The following is a 15,961-nucleotide window of genomic DNA, read 5'->3' on the forward strand; positions in this document are numbered from 1 at the left end:
CCAAGGAGAGAGCATGAGCTATCTGCTAGGTGAGTTGGGGGAGGGTGTGTGTGGAGTTCCAGGGTCTAGAGACCAGGAGGGGAAGAGGTACCCTCCAGGGTCTCTAGGGTCCAGGGTCTCTAGCCCTTAGGACTCATGTTCCTGGCTGCTTCTTTGCATGCTAGGAACCTCCAAATCCTTACACACAGAAGGTTTTGTTCATCACTCACTCACTCATTCATTCAAGAATTATTGAGGTGCAAGGTAGTTTTCTAAGCATTTGGGGATACAGCAGTGAACAGACAAAAAGCTATGGTCTCATGGAGATTTCATTCTGCAGACAGACGATACACATCATCGTCATAAGTAAGTAAATTATGGGGCGTCTGGATGGCTCAGTTGGTTAAACGCCTTCGGCTCCTCAGGTCATGATCTCAGGGTCCTGGGATCAAGACCCACATCGGGCTTCCCACTCAGCGGGGACTCTGCTTCTCCCTCTCCTTCTGCCCCTCCCCGCCACTTGCGTTCTATCTCGCTCTCTCCCTCAATTAAATAAATAAATTCTTAAAAAAAAATAACTACATTATAGTGCAGTATGATAGAAGGTGAGTGCAATGAGCCAATTTTTTGAACGAATGCATGAACGAATGGGCCTTCGCTTTCAGCCTTCCCTTAAGTTCTAAACTTAGGGAACTCAGGAATGTAGAAAGGGGAACAAAGGAGACCATCACAATTTGCTTCTCATCTCCATTGCTTCCTGCTCGTGACCCTAGGTCACTCCCCCTCTGAGCCTCACACTGGGAAGAGAACTGGGCCTGAGCTGTAAGGGGACACTTAGCAGCATTTATTCAAATTTAAAATGAGCACACCCTTGGGGCACCTGGGTGGCTCATTGGGTTAAAACATCTGCCTCTGGTGCAGGTCATGATCTCAGGGTCCTGGGATGGAGCCCCGTATCGCATCGCATGGGGTTCTCTGCTTGGCAGAGAACCTGCTTCCCCCTCTCTCTCTGCCTGTCTCTCTGCCTACTTGTAATCTCTGTCAAATAAGTAAAATCTTTATAAACAAAATAAAATAAAATAAGCACACCCTCAAAGGTGCCTAAAGAGTTTGGGATAAGGGTGTTCATGGGAGAGTTCCGTCATTCAACAAATATTTACTAAGCTCTGTGCTAGGTGCTGGGGAACCAGCAGCAAATGAATCAGGGAAGATTCTCTCTTTCCTGGAGCCAACATTCTAGGGGGAGAGACAGTAACAAACAAGCAGACAAATAATTAAATAAATTAAATAGCAAAAGTCTCTGAAGACTATAGACCGGGGAGGGGGAGGGGCTTTTGATACGAGGTGAGGACAGCTTATCTGAGTTGAGGCCTGAAGAACAAGAAGGATCCAGCGTCTGGGAAGGTTTGGGGGGTCCTGGCAAGGCCCAGGAAGGGCAAAGGCCTGGGGGGGAATGGAATGGGAGGCCAGTACAGAGGGGTGAGGCTTTGCAGGCCACCGAAGGGCTTTGATTTATTCACTTCCACTGTGTGAGGTCTGAGCAGAGGAAGAATTCAGGCACAGGAGGGATCTAGTTGAACTGGGGGGCTGTTGGGGAGGAGGTCAGCAAGTGTCGAAGAAGCAGAGACAGGTGGGGGGGAGGCTACTGGGTGAGAAGGGCTGGTGGCTGGGACCCAGGGAGTGGCAATGGACGGAGGAGGAAAGCAGGTAGATTCTCAGTGCCTCTTGTCAACTTTTAAGACTTTTTATTGAGAAGAACAAACAGAAAAGTACCCAACTCATGAAGCGTACAGCTCAATGAATTTTCACAAAATGATCGTATCCTTGTCATGAGCACTCAGACCAAGAAACACAGAGCTGGACTGGCTACCTTTTAAGGACAGAGCCAATAGGGTTTACCGTGGGGTAAATGTGGACAGCAAGAGAGAATGAGGCACCAAAGAGGATCCCAGGTTTTGACCTGAGCAAAGGGAAGAGTGGAAGCGCCCTTGCCTGAGATGGCAAAGGCTGGGAGGGAACTCGGAAGAGGAACCCAGAGTTAAGTATTGGAGACTCTGAGTTGAGACACTTACTGGTATCCAATAATGTCAAGCAGGAAGTTGAATACATCGGGTCTGGGGTCCCGTGGAATGTTCTGGGCTGGAAATAATCTCCTGACAGGGTGATGCGGCCCCGACTTGGGTACACACAATTGTTGCAGGCCACAAGGGCTGTGCCCATGGGAAGAGTTGCAACAGAGAATGAATGAACCAGCAGGCAGGCTCGGGGATTGGTTGCTGACCTCTGATTTCCTCTGCCAGCCCCGTTCTGCCTGCTGACGCTGCTGCTGCTGCCCCTCAGTCCAGGGGCCCCCATCTCCCCAGCTGAGCCCATCAGTCAGGCCTACAGCCTGGCCCTCTACATGCAGAAGAATACATCAGCGCTGCTGCAGACTTATGTGAGTGACACGGGGCATAAGCAGGGGACGAGGGCAGCGGGACACTGCCCTCCTGGCCCAGCCCTGGGTTGCAGAAGCAGAGCAAGGTCGGGAGAAGTTTCCTCCATGAGTCTGAGGGTTCAGGGCCTCCATGCACTAGAGACTCACTCCAACACTGTCACTGATGGCTGGTGACCTTGGGCTAGTCGTTCCTTCTCTCTCTCCGTCTCAGCTCCCTCATCCGCAAAATGGAATTGGGATCCTGCTTTTGCTCACCTTTCAGGACCATTACAAGACTCAAAGGCAGCACAGACAGAGAAAGACCTCGTGCTGGGTGCTTACCTGAGCCCGATGCTGCGCTAGGCACGCATCTTCCTTCCCTCACAGACGCCTCTAACAGTTCGGAGAGACGGAGTTATAGCCAGATACAGAAACTGAGTCTCAGAGAGGGTGAAAAATTTGCTCAAGGTCACACAGCTAAATCACTGGCAGCACCAGGATCTTAACCCTGGTCTGTGGCATTGAAGCCAATCCTCCCCGCTCCCCACCCCTCGCTGTCTAGCAGCTCAGACTAGCAGACTGCCAGCTGAATCTGACCCACAGGTGTTTTCTGTTTGGGCCATGATATACTTGTTCAAGTTTTGAACATGACTGCCTGTCTCCAACAAGCACAGGGACACTCCTGGCCCCTACCCCATCTTAGTTCTGCCTTCTTCCCCAAGTTACACGATCCGCCTAGCCCTTAGAGGCCCCAGGGTTTGTGACTCTCCATTGTACTATATTCCAGGCCCGTGCGAAGTTACTAAATGTAGTTTCTAGTCCTGTAACTGCCGCCATTCCCTGGTTAGCTTTGGGTACCCTGAACCTCGGTTTCTTCACCTGTGAGATAGGAATGGAGGACTAGATGGTCTATCAATTTGGGGATTTATCAGTGGGCATCAAGATTCTATAGGTCCAGGTTTGTGGAGGCCAGAACTTTAATGGAGAAGGCACTCAACTAAATTTAATAATATTAACAATTATTTATTAATTATTATAATAAAATTAATAAGCATAAATAACTAAGTGCCACAAATAAAAAAGAACCATAGAGACTCTAATTACACTATCAATTCTTTAGACTGGAAATAGTATAATAAATGATACAATCATAGTGTTATGATATTAATATATTAATAAACAGTGGCTTGTCGTGCCCTTATTGTATGCCAGGAGCTGTGCTAAGTGCTTTCTATGTAGCACTTCTTATGTTTGCACAAGAATACCGATGCATGGGAATTATTGAAGCTGTGATTCAAAGTGGTACAACTTGTACATGAAACTGGGCCATCACAGAGCCCAGGCTCTGTGCTAGGAGATGTCCACCAGCTCCCCCTGGGAAGATGTCAGATGTGAAGCCAGGGGGAGCCCCAGGGGACCACTTCAGTCCCTGCACTCCTGTCTCTGTCTCTTGTGCAGCTCCAGCACCAGGGCAGCCCCTTCAGTGACCCTGGCTTCTCAGCCCCCGAACTTCAGCTCAGCAGCCTGCCTCCTGCCGCCATCTCCTTCAAGACCTGGCATGCCCTGGATGATGGGGAGCGGCTGAGCCACGCCCAGGGGGCCTTCCTGGCCTTGACCCAGCACCTCCAGCTCGTGGGGGACGACCAGCGAGACCTTAACCCTGGCAGTCCTATCCTGCTGGCTCAGCTCGGAGCTGCAAGACTCAGGGCCCAAGGCCTGCTGGGCAACATGGCTGCCATCATGACCGCCCTGGGCCTGCCCATCCCCCCTGAAGAGGACACTCTCGGGGTTGTCCCATTCCGGGCCTCAGCCTTTGAGAGGAAATGTCGAGGCTATGTAGTGACCCGGGAATATGGCCACTGGACAGACCGAGCTGTGAGGGACTTGGCTCTGCTCAAGGCCAAGTACCCTGGATAGAGGAGGCAGGACTTCCTGTCAGAGGTTGCAACACTTCTTTCCCAGTGGACTCTTCTCTGCCTTGCTTCTTGGCAAGGAAGGAGACACATCGTGTCTAGCAGACAGGGTGTGTATATTTGGGGATATTACCTAGGAAGTAAGCCTCAAGTCCCTTTTGCCTGGGCCTTTCCTACCTAGGTCCTATGGCCTCCCTTCCAGATCTGGGGGGGGACTCTATGGATATCATTTTGTGGGTTCTCAATCCAGGGGTCCTGGTTGCCCACATCCTGGGTAGAAAGAAGTGTCTTTTTAAAGAGGCTTCACTTTGCACTCTGCAGGGAGAGGACAGTGGGTCTCCTTCCTGGGCTCTCCTTCAGACCCTCCTGCTCCTGTAAGTTTGCAGAGGTCTTATTGTCTCTACCTCACTTCCTGTGGGAAGCTGTGTGCTTTCTGAGCAGAGAGGCCTCCCTTCTTTAGAGTTCATTACCTCCCCTAGTCTACCTCCCTGACTAGGCCCTCCGTTCCAACTTTCCATTTTGAGGGACTTCACTTCTTGATCAATGGAAGTCCAGCTGAAAAAGTAAGGACTCCTCTAGATGTTTACTGCTCAGGACACATCCACTTCCTGTTCTAGAGTGACTGATGTTATCCTTGGCCTGAGGGCATTTGTGAAACTCCTATTTATATTGTGGCTTTTGGGTATGTCTGGAAGACCAGGCTGTGGCCCAAGGATCCTATTCTGCTCAAAGGTGTCTCGCCATTGTCAACAACTGTATATACTGGTAACGTTAGTGTTCTTTTTATTTTTAAACATTTTATTTACAAAAAATTAATTTATTCTCCGAAATAAAACTCTTTTAAGGTGTTGATCTTTTCTCTCCATAGACCTGGCTTGGGGGGAGGGGAGGTGCAGGGACACAGCAGAAGAGGTGAAGGAGGAGAAGGAGGTCCAAGGGAGAAGGAAGTAGGGCCCATCCAAAGGGCCTGGATGGGGCAGGGAGAGCACAGCAGGGTGGATGACGCTGTGGGAAGGTGGCTGAAATTTGTCTGAAGTAGCCCTACCACTCCGCCAGGAAAGGCCAGAGAGAGGCACATGCTCACATGGGGCCAAGGAGAGCCAAGAGATGGAGAAAAGGGGAGACAAAGAGGTCCCCCAGAGATGGGTGAAGGGGGAGATCCAGGAGAGACGGAGGCAGGCCCAAGCCATGGAGAAGAGGGGGAAAGCAAGAAAGTGATGGCCACGGGAAGAGGCAGGAACACAGGAGGTCCGATAGAGAGACACGGAGAACACATAAAGCAAAAAGACAAAGAGAGAGATGGAGACAGTCGGGGCTCCCCAGGAACCGACAGAGAGATGGAGAGACGGAGACGCACGACGAGCGGATGACAGCGAGCTGCAGCCCCGTGCCCCGCGCTCAGGCCGGGCCCCCGGGCACCAGCTGGCCCAGGTCGCCCTCGGTTCGGCTCACCCACTCGCGGTAGAGGCCGCACACGCGGAGCCCCAACACCTTGGCAGGGAAGACGCCCGCGTCGGTGACGGCAGCTGCGGCGTTGGTGGCAACGACGGCGGGCTCCGGCCGGGGCCCGCGGGTCTCGTCGGCGCCCAGCGCGGCCAGCACGGCCTCCACTGCGGCGCCCAGGGCCCGGGCCTGGCGCGCCGCCTCCTCCAGGCGCAGCAGCAGGCGCGGGGCGCGCGGGTTCAGCTCGGCCTGGTGGCGCCGCACCACCTCGAGCAGCGGAGGCAGCGCGGTGAGCGCCGCGGCGTCCAGCCGCAGCCGCTCCGGGGTGGGTAGGCCCGCGTGGCCGGGTGCCGGGGCGCTCAGGCCGGCCACCGGCAGTCGCGGGGGCGAGAAGCCGGGCAGCCCGAAGGGGTCTCCCTGGTACTGCACCTGAGGAGATACGGCAGTCAGTGGGGGGCGAGGAGGGGCGCGAGGCGCGACGGAACCTCTCCACTCTCCGCTCCTCCTCCTCTCGCTGGGGTCTCAGTTTACCCCCTCCCAAATGACGCATTCCTCCCAACAAAGTTGTTGTGTTTGAGATACTCCAAAACAACCACAACCACAACCACAACAACAAGTGGGCTTTGCAACAGCGCCTGTTTCCTCGTCTCTAAAATAGAGACGACAGGGGCTCCTGGGTGGCTCTGTGGGTTAAAGCCTCTGCCTTTGGCTTGGGTCATGATCCCAGGGTCATGATCCCAGGGTCCTAGGGTCGAGCCCCACGACGGGCTCTCAGCTCGGCGGGGAGCCTGCTTCCCCCCCTCTGCCTGCCTCTCTGCCTACTTGTGATCTCTGCCTGTCAAATAAACAAATAAAATCTTTAAAAAAAAAATAGAAACGAAGTATCAACTTAATAGGGTAGTCATGAGCATGTTAAAATGACTCAGGCAAATGCTGGCCCCCTGGAGGAGCACAGTGCATGTTAACGATATCATTAATGCTATCTTACAGACCCGAGTGCCAATCTTGACTCCACCACTTGCTAGCTGTGCAGCTGCATGTGAAACCATTTCCCTTCTCTGAGTCTGCCTTGTCATCTGTAAAATGGGGATCAGTTCCCGGCCTGTCTTTCTACCAGGGATCTCCTGAGAATCACAAAGATACTGGCAGAACCCTGGTCAGTCTCACCAACCCCGCCCCTCCCCCCATCCTCCAACACCTCTGTACCTGCCTGGCACACAGCAGGGGCTCAATGAATAACTGTTGTATGAACAAACAAATTAAAGGAGACTTGTAATTTGTAAAAATGCTACAACAATACCATTTATCTTTTTCTAACATCTTGTTTCTGGATTGGCACTGTTTGCTGCTTTAAACACTATTCCTAATCTTTCCAAATAGGTATGATGATTATGATAAAGCTGATTTTACAAATGAGGATATGGAGGCTGAAGAGAGAAACTGACTTGCCCTAGGTCATCCATCTAGGAAAGGACAGAGCTGGATTTTGAACCAAAGTTCATAGCACCACAAAGTTAGTTCTTTCTATTATTCCACTTTCAAAACTGTTGCATCATTATTTTTTCATGTTACCATTAGTGCCCAAGGTCAAGTAAGTTAGCAGGCCTACAGTCTATTTGATTCAAAACTATACCCTCCTTCCATTACACTAGAGTAATTGATGGAAATACCCTCCTTCCTTGGGCAAGGCCCTATACCCAACCAAAGACATTAGCAAATTCCCCTCCTCTGTTAAAGTCTCCTCTTGGGCTGGAATTTTAGCCTTAAATTGAAACCCTTCTCGGTCTCTCTGCATAGCATAGGTAGAAGAGTTCACAACTCATCTTCTTAAACTGTCTCCTTTAATAGCTGGGGAGACCAAGGCCCATGGAGGTAAAGTGACAAGATCACAGAAAGCCTGGAACCTAGGTTTCTTGACTCCCAGACCAGAATTCTTTTCACTCTTTCAGCCTCTGTCTTAATGCACTGTGGGGGGGACCTCCAAGCTGAGGCAGACAGAGGGGCATTTGGAGCATAGGGAGAGTCCTCCAGTTTGCTCCAACTTCTGTATCTGGGAAATGAGGTCAGAAAAATTAGAGGTCAGGAACCTCTGCGATCTGTACTCCCCCATTCCTCAGGCCTCTGGCACCCGCATCCCCATTCCCACTCACATATTCCTGGAGCAGCTGCTCAGCATATTTGGTGAGGAGGCGGGCAAGGCTGTGTGTCTGACGGATCTTGGCCTCCAAGTGGGGAAGGGGTGAGATGGAGGAGTCAGCCTGTGGATCTTCTGATGGGAAAAAGGGGGAGGAATGAGGGCAGCCCAGACCCCTGCTCCTTGACTACTCTTCCAGGCTGGCTCTTCCTTCCTGAACGCACAAGTTCTGCTCTGAATTCTCCAACTTTCAAGCCAGACAGCCTTTGTCCCATTCCAACTGATGGTAAATGAGACACCGAACATTTGTGAAACAGTTGTCCTGCCTGAAATGTATTCCCTGACCCCAAATCACTGTTAAATCCTATTAAAGCCAAATTAAAATATTGCCTCCTCGGTGTGGTCTCTGGATTCACCTCTCCCTTAAATTGCCTTTTTCCTTTTACTTAAGGCCATTTGTTTATACTCCCAAGGTTGTTTTTGAACGTCTCTTTTATCTGTGTGAATCGGCCTTAGGCTGGGAGTCCTTTGAGGGAAGGTTTCACATATCCCCATACCTCACTGATTTTTGGTGAAATTTAACATCACTGAAGCACAGAACTTCAAATCGGAATAATACCTTAAACCCATTCTACAATTGGGAAACTAAAGTCCCATGTCCTCCCCGAAGGACAGTCTGTGCAGACGCTGGGCAGGACACCTGCAGCATCAGAGACTACCTTTCCCTAGCGTAAGCTAGGGGGTGGAGCCCCGGAAGGACGACTACATTTCCCGAGATTCCAGGGCACGTGCCAGGGCATGCTGGGGAATGTAGTCTTGGCCCGGCAACGCCCGCCCCCCCCCCCAGCTCCCCCCTTCCCCGCGCCAGAGTTTCCCACCGCTAGTCTCTATCCTTAATAGCCTCGACTTTCGTCTCCTATTGTCATTCATTAGCTCCCGTGGCCCAAAGACTTCCTTCCCTAACTCTATCCCTCCCTCTGGTCCGCAGGTCTGATTCTTTCCCAATACTACCAATACACAGGATTCCGGCGTCCAGCCCCAGCTGCGACCTCAGTCCTTTCTCCCAAGGTGTACTCGAACCTGTGATCTAAACCCTGAGCCCAAGTCCCTAAAGTCACATCCCAGGCCTCCGCTAAACTCCGGTGCTTGTCCTTTCCCACAGTTCACCCGCAGCTCACCCGCTCGTTACCTGACACCGGGGCCCTGCTCTCCCCAGCTCAGGCCGCTCCCTTCCCGGACCCGGGGGTGGTGGGGACCCAGACCCCAGCTTCCAGCCCTTCTGACCCCTGCTCCCCTCGGGCACTGGGCATCCAGCCCTTCAGCCCCTTACCCAGACTCCCCTCCCTCCGGCTCATGCTGGCCCCTGGCTGATCCCGGTTGCCTACACGCCCCCCTTTCGAAGGGGGAGAAGGGGGAAAGGGGTAGGGGCGTGGTCCGGGCGCAACCAATCAGGGATCAGACCCCAAACAATCCCCCCCCACCGCCCCACCGCCCGCCCCAGGCAGGATTCCTTGGCTCTGAGCTCAGCTCCTTGCTTGCGCTGCCCAGTCAGGAAAGGGGCCTGAGGGGGGTTGGCAGGTTGTCTGCGTGGTGGGCTCAAAACCTAGAGTTTGGGTGTGCCCAGGCCTGGGAGGCAGCCCTGGTACCGGCGGGAGGAGGAGGCTCAGGCTCTGACCTGGGGCAAGGCTTAGTGAGCGAGCTTCTTTTCTGAGAAAGCTGGGGGTTATGGGGGGGAGCGGAATAAGAGAGGGTGGAGCTGGCAAGACAGGAATGTGCTGGTCCTCCCTTCTGTCTGGGCGGGGGGGAGGGGGAAGCTGGGTGCGAGAGAGGCCTCGCTAAGGGCCCTCAGGCTTGGGCCACACCTGCCCAGACAAATACCTCCTGGCCTATCTTAGATACTTTTCTGCTCACCCTCTCTTGTCACATCTACTAGAAGGGGAGTAGATAGAGGCAGCAGCTCACTTCACCTTACCAGGCCCAGTAAGAGAACCCCTCTGATGTGCACACATTTACTGCATACAGACCTTCATTCTCACCCTGGAACAAGCTTCAGAGACAGGTAAGGGGTTCATACCGATATATCAACCCCACTGACCAGGTGCGGATAAACTATGGATGGTCTGTGCACACTTATACCCATAAGTGGTTCCCAAGCACCTACTCATCCCGGGCTCTGGGACCCAGAGACAATCCATATTTGGTCTGTGGCCTCCCAAGGAGCTCACAGTCTGATGGAGGCCTTGGTCTCTGGCCTCCTGAGGAGCTCACAGTCTGATGGAGGTGACCATCATCAACAGCAGGTAATGGGGTTTGTGAGTGAAGGGACTGGGAAGGAGTCCTGTGTTTCTGCGAAGGTATTACCATGAGCAGTCAACTGCCAGAATAAAGGAAGGTATTAACTGGCAGAGAGCATAGGAGGAACAACTGAAGCCAGACTGTTGGTAGGGGCCGCAATCACGCACTTATGAACAGTGACTATTTATTGGGCATTTACTATGTGCAAGGCACATTGTTCCGGGAGTTACATATTAACTTATTATCGTATTACAGCTGAAGGAATAAAGATAAGTGAGTCGCCCAAGGTCGCTGGACAAGAAGAGCTAGGATTTTGCCCAGAGGCAGTTTGGCTCCAGAAATTCGGTCAGAATCCCCCTCCTTATACCTTAACCCCTCTGGACATAATCACACCAAAACACACCGAGACGAGAGCCAAACCCTTGAAACACACACACATAGCAACACATGTCGTTATCTGCAGGCAAACAGAGATTCAAATAAACTCAACCAAATCACACTCATTTTAAGTAAGCCTTTAATTGAAGTATAATAGATAGGGAAAAGCATACCGTTTGGTGAATATTCAAAGTAAATATAGTGGGGGAGGAGTGACCAGCACTATCTTAATCAGTTTTAGGTTAAGAAACTGAACAGGAGCAGTGCAAGAGCTCCCTTTCAGTCCCTCTCAAGGGTGACCACTTATCCTGACACCGATTGATTGGTTTTGCCTGTTTTGAACTTCATATAAAAGGAATCATACAATGTACACAGTGGTATCTGATTCCTTTCATGAGACATAACCCCGTTGTGCCGGACATCACTCTCTGCTGTGTCCACTGTATGAACAGGCTACAATTCCGCTTCCACTCTACTCTTGACCGGCCGTTTCCAGTTTGAGGCCATTATCTACAGTGCTATGAACATTCCGGTACACATCTCTTGGTGCTCATACCCACGCATTCCTGTTGGTTGTTAATGACCTAGGAGTAGAATGCTGCTGGATGGTGCGACCTAGGAGTAGAATTGCTGGATGGTGCGAGTTCAGCTTCTCCAGAAAACCGTCCGTTTTCCAAAGCATCTCTACCCGTTTCCACTCCCACAGAAACACGAGAGGTCTGGTTGCTCTACTTCTTTGTCTACACTTGATATGGTCTGTCGTTCTCATTTTAGCCATTCTGGCAGGTAGAGACCTCTATTCCTATTTGCAGCGTCTGGTCCGTAATGGGCGCTCAGTGAATAGATCACTGAACGAAGGGCTGGAGGAAGAGCTGGACAGCGCGGGAGTGCCAGCCAAGGGGCGGCCGGACGCACACGGTGCACACAGCACTCGGGGCCGCCCCCGCACTGCGGACGCGGGCTGGGACAGTGACCCTCTCGCGCCCGCCTCCCCCTCCCGGTGCCCACGTGGTCTGAACGCACCTCCTCAGCCCAGCCGCGCGAGTCCTGGCGCCAAGCTGTCCCCAACCCTCCCTCTTGGCGGCGGGTAGGGGGCGCTGCGCGTCGGGGCGCCCCGAGGGGGCGGGCCCGGTCGGGGCGGGGCGGGGCCGGCCGACTTCCAGGCCTGGGCTCTGGCCGCCCGCGCCGCCCCGCCGCTCCGGGGACCGGCCGGGGCGGGGCGCGGCAGCAGGAAACGGGGCGGGGACTCGCGGAGGCGTTGGGGAGCGAGGGAGGGCGCGGCCAACTCCCGGAGGGACGGCAGGCCGAGACAGCGGCGCCCTGGTTTGGCGCCGAGCCTGAGCCCGCCGGACGGGAGGCGGCCCAGCCGCGGGCTCGGCCTCGGCCCCAGTCCCGCCAGCATGGCCGGCCGGACCGTGCGAGCCGAGACCCGGAGCCGGGCCAAGGATGACATCAAGAAGGTGATGGCGACCATCGAGAAGGTCCGGAGATGGTGAGCGCTGCCCCGGGGCCAGGGATGGGACCCGGCGGGACCACTCTCTCCCAAATGCGTCTATGCCCCCTTCGCCAACCGTGGCCCCCAGCTGTTAGGTGTGCCTCCGGCTGCGCCCTGAAGCTCCATGTCTCTGTCCCCCTTCTGGCTACACCCTCGGGTCTACAAAGCGTGTTCCCAAGCCTTACCCTCATTTATGCCCCGCCCCCTAAAGCTTTGACACTCCTCCCTCAAGTGTGCCTAGGATCTTCTTTGCTATGGTTCCCAGCTGGGCCCAAAGCTTTTCTCCCTTGTATACCCCAGGGGTCTGCAGAGCTATGGCCCCAAGCCATGTTCTCTCCCCAGAGGCACCACTGTGTATGGCCTGGGGTCTGCAGGACTCTCTTTCTCCTTCTGACTTTATGCCCCATTAGCAAAACCGCACCACTGCCCCTTCCACAGGTCTCCCCATATGTGTTCAGCTCCTGGGGGGGGGGGCTCTCTCCTCAGAACTCTGACCCAGTCCCCCCCACCTTCCTACAGGGAGAAGCGCTGGGTGACTGTGGGCGACACTTCCCTTCGTATCTTCAAGTGGGTGCCAGTGGTGGACCCCCAGGAGGAGGTGAGCAGACTCTCCCACACTAGGCCCTTCATCTGTGCAACCTCAGGCAGGCCCCTCCCAACCCTGGCCTCCACCTCCAGTCCCACTCTGAGACCTCAAATGCAGCAGCCAAGACAGATGCTAACAATTACTGGCAACTCCACCCCCTTCTCCCTTTTTCTTGTTTCAGACCCCTGAGTTCAAGACCTAACCCACGGTACCAACCACTGTCACCTGATGCAGGGCTTTTTGCTTCTCTTTGCCTCAGTTTCCTTATTTGTACACTGGAGGGCTTTGCAAGCACTAACTGAAAAGCTGTCACTGACCCTTATCCCTCTAACCCCCAGGAGCGACGGAGGGCAGGTGGTGGGGGAGAGAGATCCCGAGGCCGGGAGCGGCGGGGCAGGGGCGCCAGTCCCCGAGGGGGTGGCCCTCTCATCCTGCTGGATCTCAATGGTATGTTAGGGATCCTGGGATTTCGGGGGTGGTGTGGGCTGGGGGGGCTGAGGGAGGGGCTTGGGACCCTCAGGCCCAACCCGCTCGGCTTTTGCTCCCACAGATGAGAACAGTAACCAGAGTTTCCATTCGGAAGGCTCCCTGCAAAAGGGCACCGAACCCAGCCCTGGGGGCACCCCCCAGCCCAGCCGCCCTGTGTCACCTGCTGGACCCCCAGAAGGGGTCCCAGAGGATGCTCAGCCCCCACGGCTGGGCCAAGAGAGAGGTAGGACCAGGTGACTCCCAGCAACCCTCTCCTCTGAGTCTTGTCCTCTGCAAAGTTGAACCCAGCAGCTTACCTCTACCTGTACCTGTACCTGTTCCCCTCCTGTGTTATTGCCTCCCGGAGGCCTTCCCTGACTCCTGCAGAAAGTCACCGCCCTATCTCCTGTGAATATCTCATTCATCTGGCTTCTCTAGGTCTTTAGATAACTAATCACTGTCTGAGATTTCCATGTAAGTTTTATTTTTTTTACTACTCCAGTTTCTTTCCCGGTTCCCACCTCATGTCAGCTTTCTGAACCTTGGGCTCATGTTGCTTCTGTTCATTACTAAATCCTCAGAACAGCGTGGAACATATAGAATGTGTTCAATAAATATTTGTTGAGGAGTAAATAGTAGTGATTAGGACATGAAAATAACAGCTAAGACTTACTGAGCTCTGTGTCCCAGACACCCTTCTAAGCACTGAACATGTTTTATATCCTTACTATAACCCCATGAAGGTTATGATCCCCATAAGTGGCTGAGGAGCTGAAACCCAGAGAAAGAAGTCTCCCCAGCTCACATAGCCAGTGAGCCAGCATCTTGGGGAAGAATTCCTCCTCAGCTCCTCTTTGTTTCAAATAGTCAAAACCCTGCCTGGTCTGAACCACCTCCCAAATGGGTCTACAAGCGCCATCTCTCACCCCCGCCTGGCTCCAGCCTCCTTATGGGTCTCCTTGACACAGCTGCCAGACCAACTTTTTCTAAAGCACAAATTTGGCAGGATCGTTTGTGCTTCAAAGACTTCAGTGGCTCCCTATGGCCTTTGACTCCTCCACTTTGCCCTTTGGGCCCAGTGAGTGACCCCTGCTGGTCTCCTTGTTCCTTTCCAACAATACCATGACCTGGGCCTGTGGACTGTGTCTCGATCGCACCTTTACTAAGAGAAAAACAACAGGCATTTATTGAGCCGGTGCTGTGGGCAAGACACCGGATAAAGCTAAGGGCTTTATCCATAACATCTCATTTCATGCTCGCCACAGTCTCCTGTGGGAATTACTTCTCATTATCCCCATTTACAGATGGGGAAACTGAGGCCCAGAGGAATTAAGTCATAGGCTCAAGGTCAGGATTTGAACCCAGGGAGTCCAGCCTCACAATCTGTACTCACTAAACATATGAAACATATGTTCTATCTGCCTCAGATGTGCCCCATTTGTCTCCCTGATCAAATCCTGCTCACCATGTCGAGATCCCACTTCCATGTCCTTCCTGTGGCTTCTGCCTGGCTTGCAGCCAGGTTCTCGGCGCCCTCCTCGGTATCCCCTGGCCCTGGGTCTGTGCTGCGGTACAGAGCAGCTGCTCAGGGAATGTCTCTTCACTTGATGTTTTAGATCCTGGAGCCGTAACTGCAGGCAGCACCGATGAACCCCCAATGCTGACCAAGGAGGAGCCTGTTCCCGAATTGCTGGAGGCTGAGGTGAGAGAGGCCGGAAGGCTGGACTCCCAGGTCGCTGATGCAGTGGGAGCTCTGGGGCAGCTGAAGGCTGGGGGGCTGTACTCCTGAGGTCCAGGCAGGAAGTGGAGACCTCAGGCATAGCTCAAGTCTCAGAGGCTGGGTTCTGGGGACGGAAAAGGAAAGGGTGTTTTAAGACAAAGTCCTGTGGGCTGGATCGGGGCAGATTTAAGACCATTAAAAGCCTGAAAAGATCGTGGTGCTCCTCCAAGTATTTTATTTTATTTTAGTCCTAAACTGTCAAATTAGCTTAAGAGAGTCAGTCCCCCACAACTTCTGACTTTTCCCACAAGGACTACCTTAATGCATTTTCCAGAAATAGCAAGTATCACCTTCTTCCCCCAAAACAGTGTTGTTGTTTCTGGTACCCTCCTTCCTCTGCTTCCTGGGGCCCCGAGCCTGGGCTAGACTCCTAGGTCCAGGCGGGGAGTGCAGTGGAGGCGATGGAGAAGGCAGGGGCTAGGAGGCTGCACTCCTGGGTTTGGGTGGAGCTCATGCCTGTCCGCCCTTCCTCTCCAGGCCCCTGAAGCTTACCCCGTCTTTGAGCCAGTGCCACCTGTCCCCGAGGCAGCCCAGGGTGACACAGAGGATTCGGAGGGCGCCCCCCCACTCAAGCGCATCTGCCCAAATGCCCCTGACCCCTGAGAAGCCGGCCTGCCTGTCCTGTCGCCCCAAGGGCCCCTTTGGCTTTTTACAAATAAAGACCCTTTTGTAATTTTGTGTCATGTCATTTCCCCGTCAGGGCTGGGGAGGGTCTCTGGAGACAGCTTTGTCTCATGCTCCATTTCTCAGATGGAGTCACTGAGGCTCTAAGGGCACCTTCCTATAGTCATACCATGAGTCAGACATAGAATGGAAGCTTAAGCCAGGACCCTGCCTCCCCAAACGCCCTCCACCCTGCCCTGTCCCCTTAGCTTTGACCCTTCCTGACCTTCAGCCCTCCTCCTTTGGGAATCCCAGGACCCCTCTTCTTCCTGTTCAGTGCCCCCCCCCCCCCCGCCGGGCCCAGCAATTACCAAAGCTCTGGGCACCTGTACCATGATTCCTGTTCATATGCAGGATCATACACAGGAACACAGAGGCCTGAAGGGACTTTAGGGTCTGATATGACCCAAC

The 15,961-nt window shown here is 53.6% G+C and overlaps 3 protein-coding genes across 4 annotated transcripts; 2 read left to right on the forward strand and 1 right to left on the reverse strand.

The window, feature by feature from the left end:
- The first annotated feature begins 574 nt into the window (after positions 1-574).
- Positions 575-4,460, forward strand: LOC116858081 (cardiotrophin-2). The gene is made up of 3 exons (XM_032842643.1): positions 575-584; positions 2,280-2,416; positions 3,854-4,460. The coding sequence occupies exons 1-3, from the start codon at positions 575-577 to the stop codon at positions 4,310-4,312; spliced, it is 606 nt and encodes a 201-aa protein (XP_032698534.1). The 3' UTR covers positions 4,313-4,460.
- An 854-nt stretch (positions 4,461-5,314) lies between these two features.
- On the reverse strand, positions 5,315-9,285 carry LOC116858093 (cardiotrophin-1-like). 2 transcript variants are annotated; one of them, XM_032842662.1, is made up of 3 exons: positions 9,216-9,285; positions 7,902-8,017; positions 5,315-6,180 (listed from the first exon to the last, which is right to left on the reverse strand). In XM_032842662.1, exons 1-3 carry the CDS (start codon positions 9,238-9,240, stop codon positions 5,707-5,709), a joined length of 615 nt encoding a protein of 204 aa, XP_032698553.1. In that variant the 5' UTR covers positions 9,241-9,285; the 3' UTR covers positions 5,315-5,706. The 2 variants fall into 2 exon arrangements, with proteins under 2 accessions (XP_032698553.1, XP_032698552.1); XM_032842661.1 differs by having other exon boundaries at positions 7,902-8,020; positions 9,216-9,278.
- A 2,529-nt stretch (positions 9,286-11,814) lies between these two features.
- On the forward strand, positions 11,815-15,560 carry BCL7C (BAF chromatin remodeling complex subunit BCL7C). The gene is made up of 6 exons (XM_032842620.1): positions 11,815-12,050; positions 12,573-12,651; positions 12,978-13,086; positions 13,190-13,351; positions 14,724-14,809; positions 15,365-15,560. Exons 1-6 carry the CDS (start codon positions 11,959-11,961, stop codon positions 15,488-15,490), a joined length of 654 nt encoding a protein of 217 aa, XP_032698511.1. The 5' UTR covers positions 11,815-11,958; the 3' UTR covers positions 15,491-15,560.
- Positions 15,561-15,961: the final 401 nt, after the last annotated feature.

The sequence above is a fragment of the Lontra canadensis genome, unplaced genomic scaffold (assembly GCF_010015895.1).
Source record: "Lontra canadensis isolate GAN:19392208 unplaced genomic scaffold, GSC_riverotter_1.0 scaffold132, whole genome shotgun sequence".
Classification (NCBI taxonomy): domain Eukaryota; kingdom Metazoa; phylum Chordata; class Mammalia; order Carnivora; family Mustelidae; genus Lontra; species Lontra canadensis.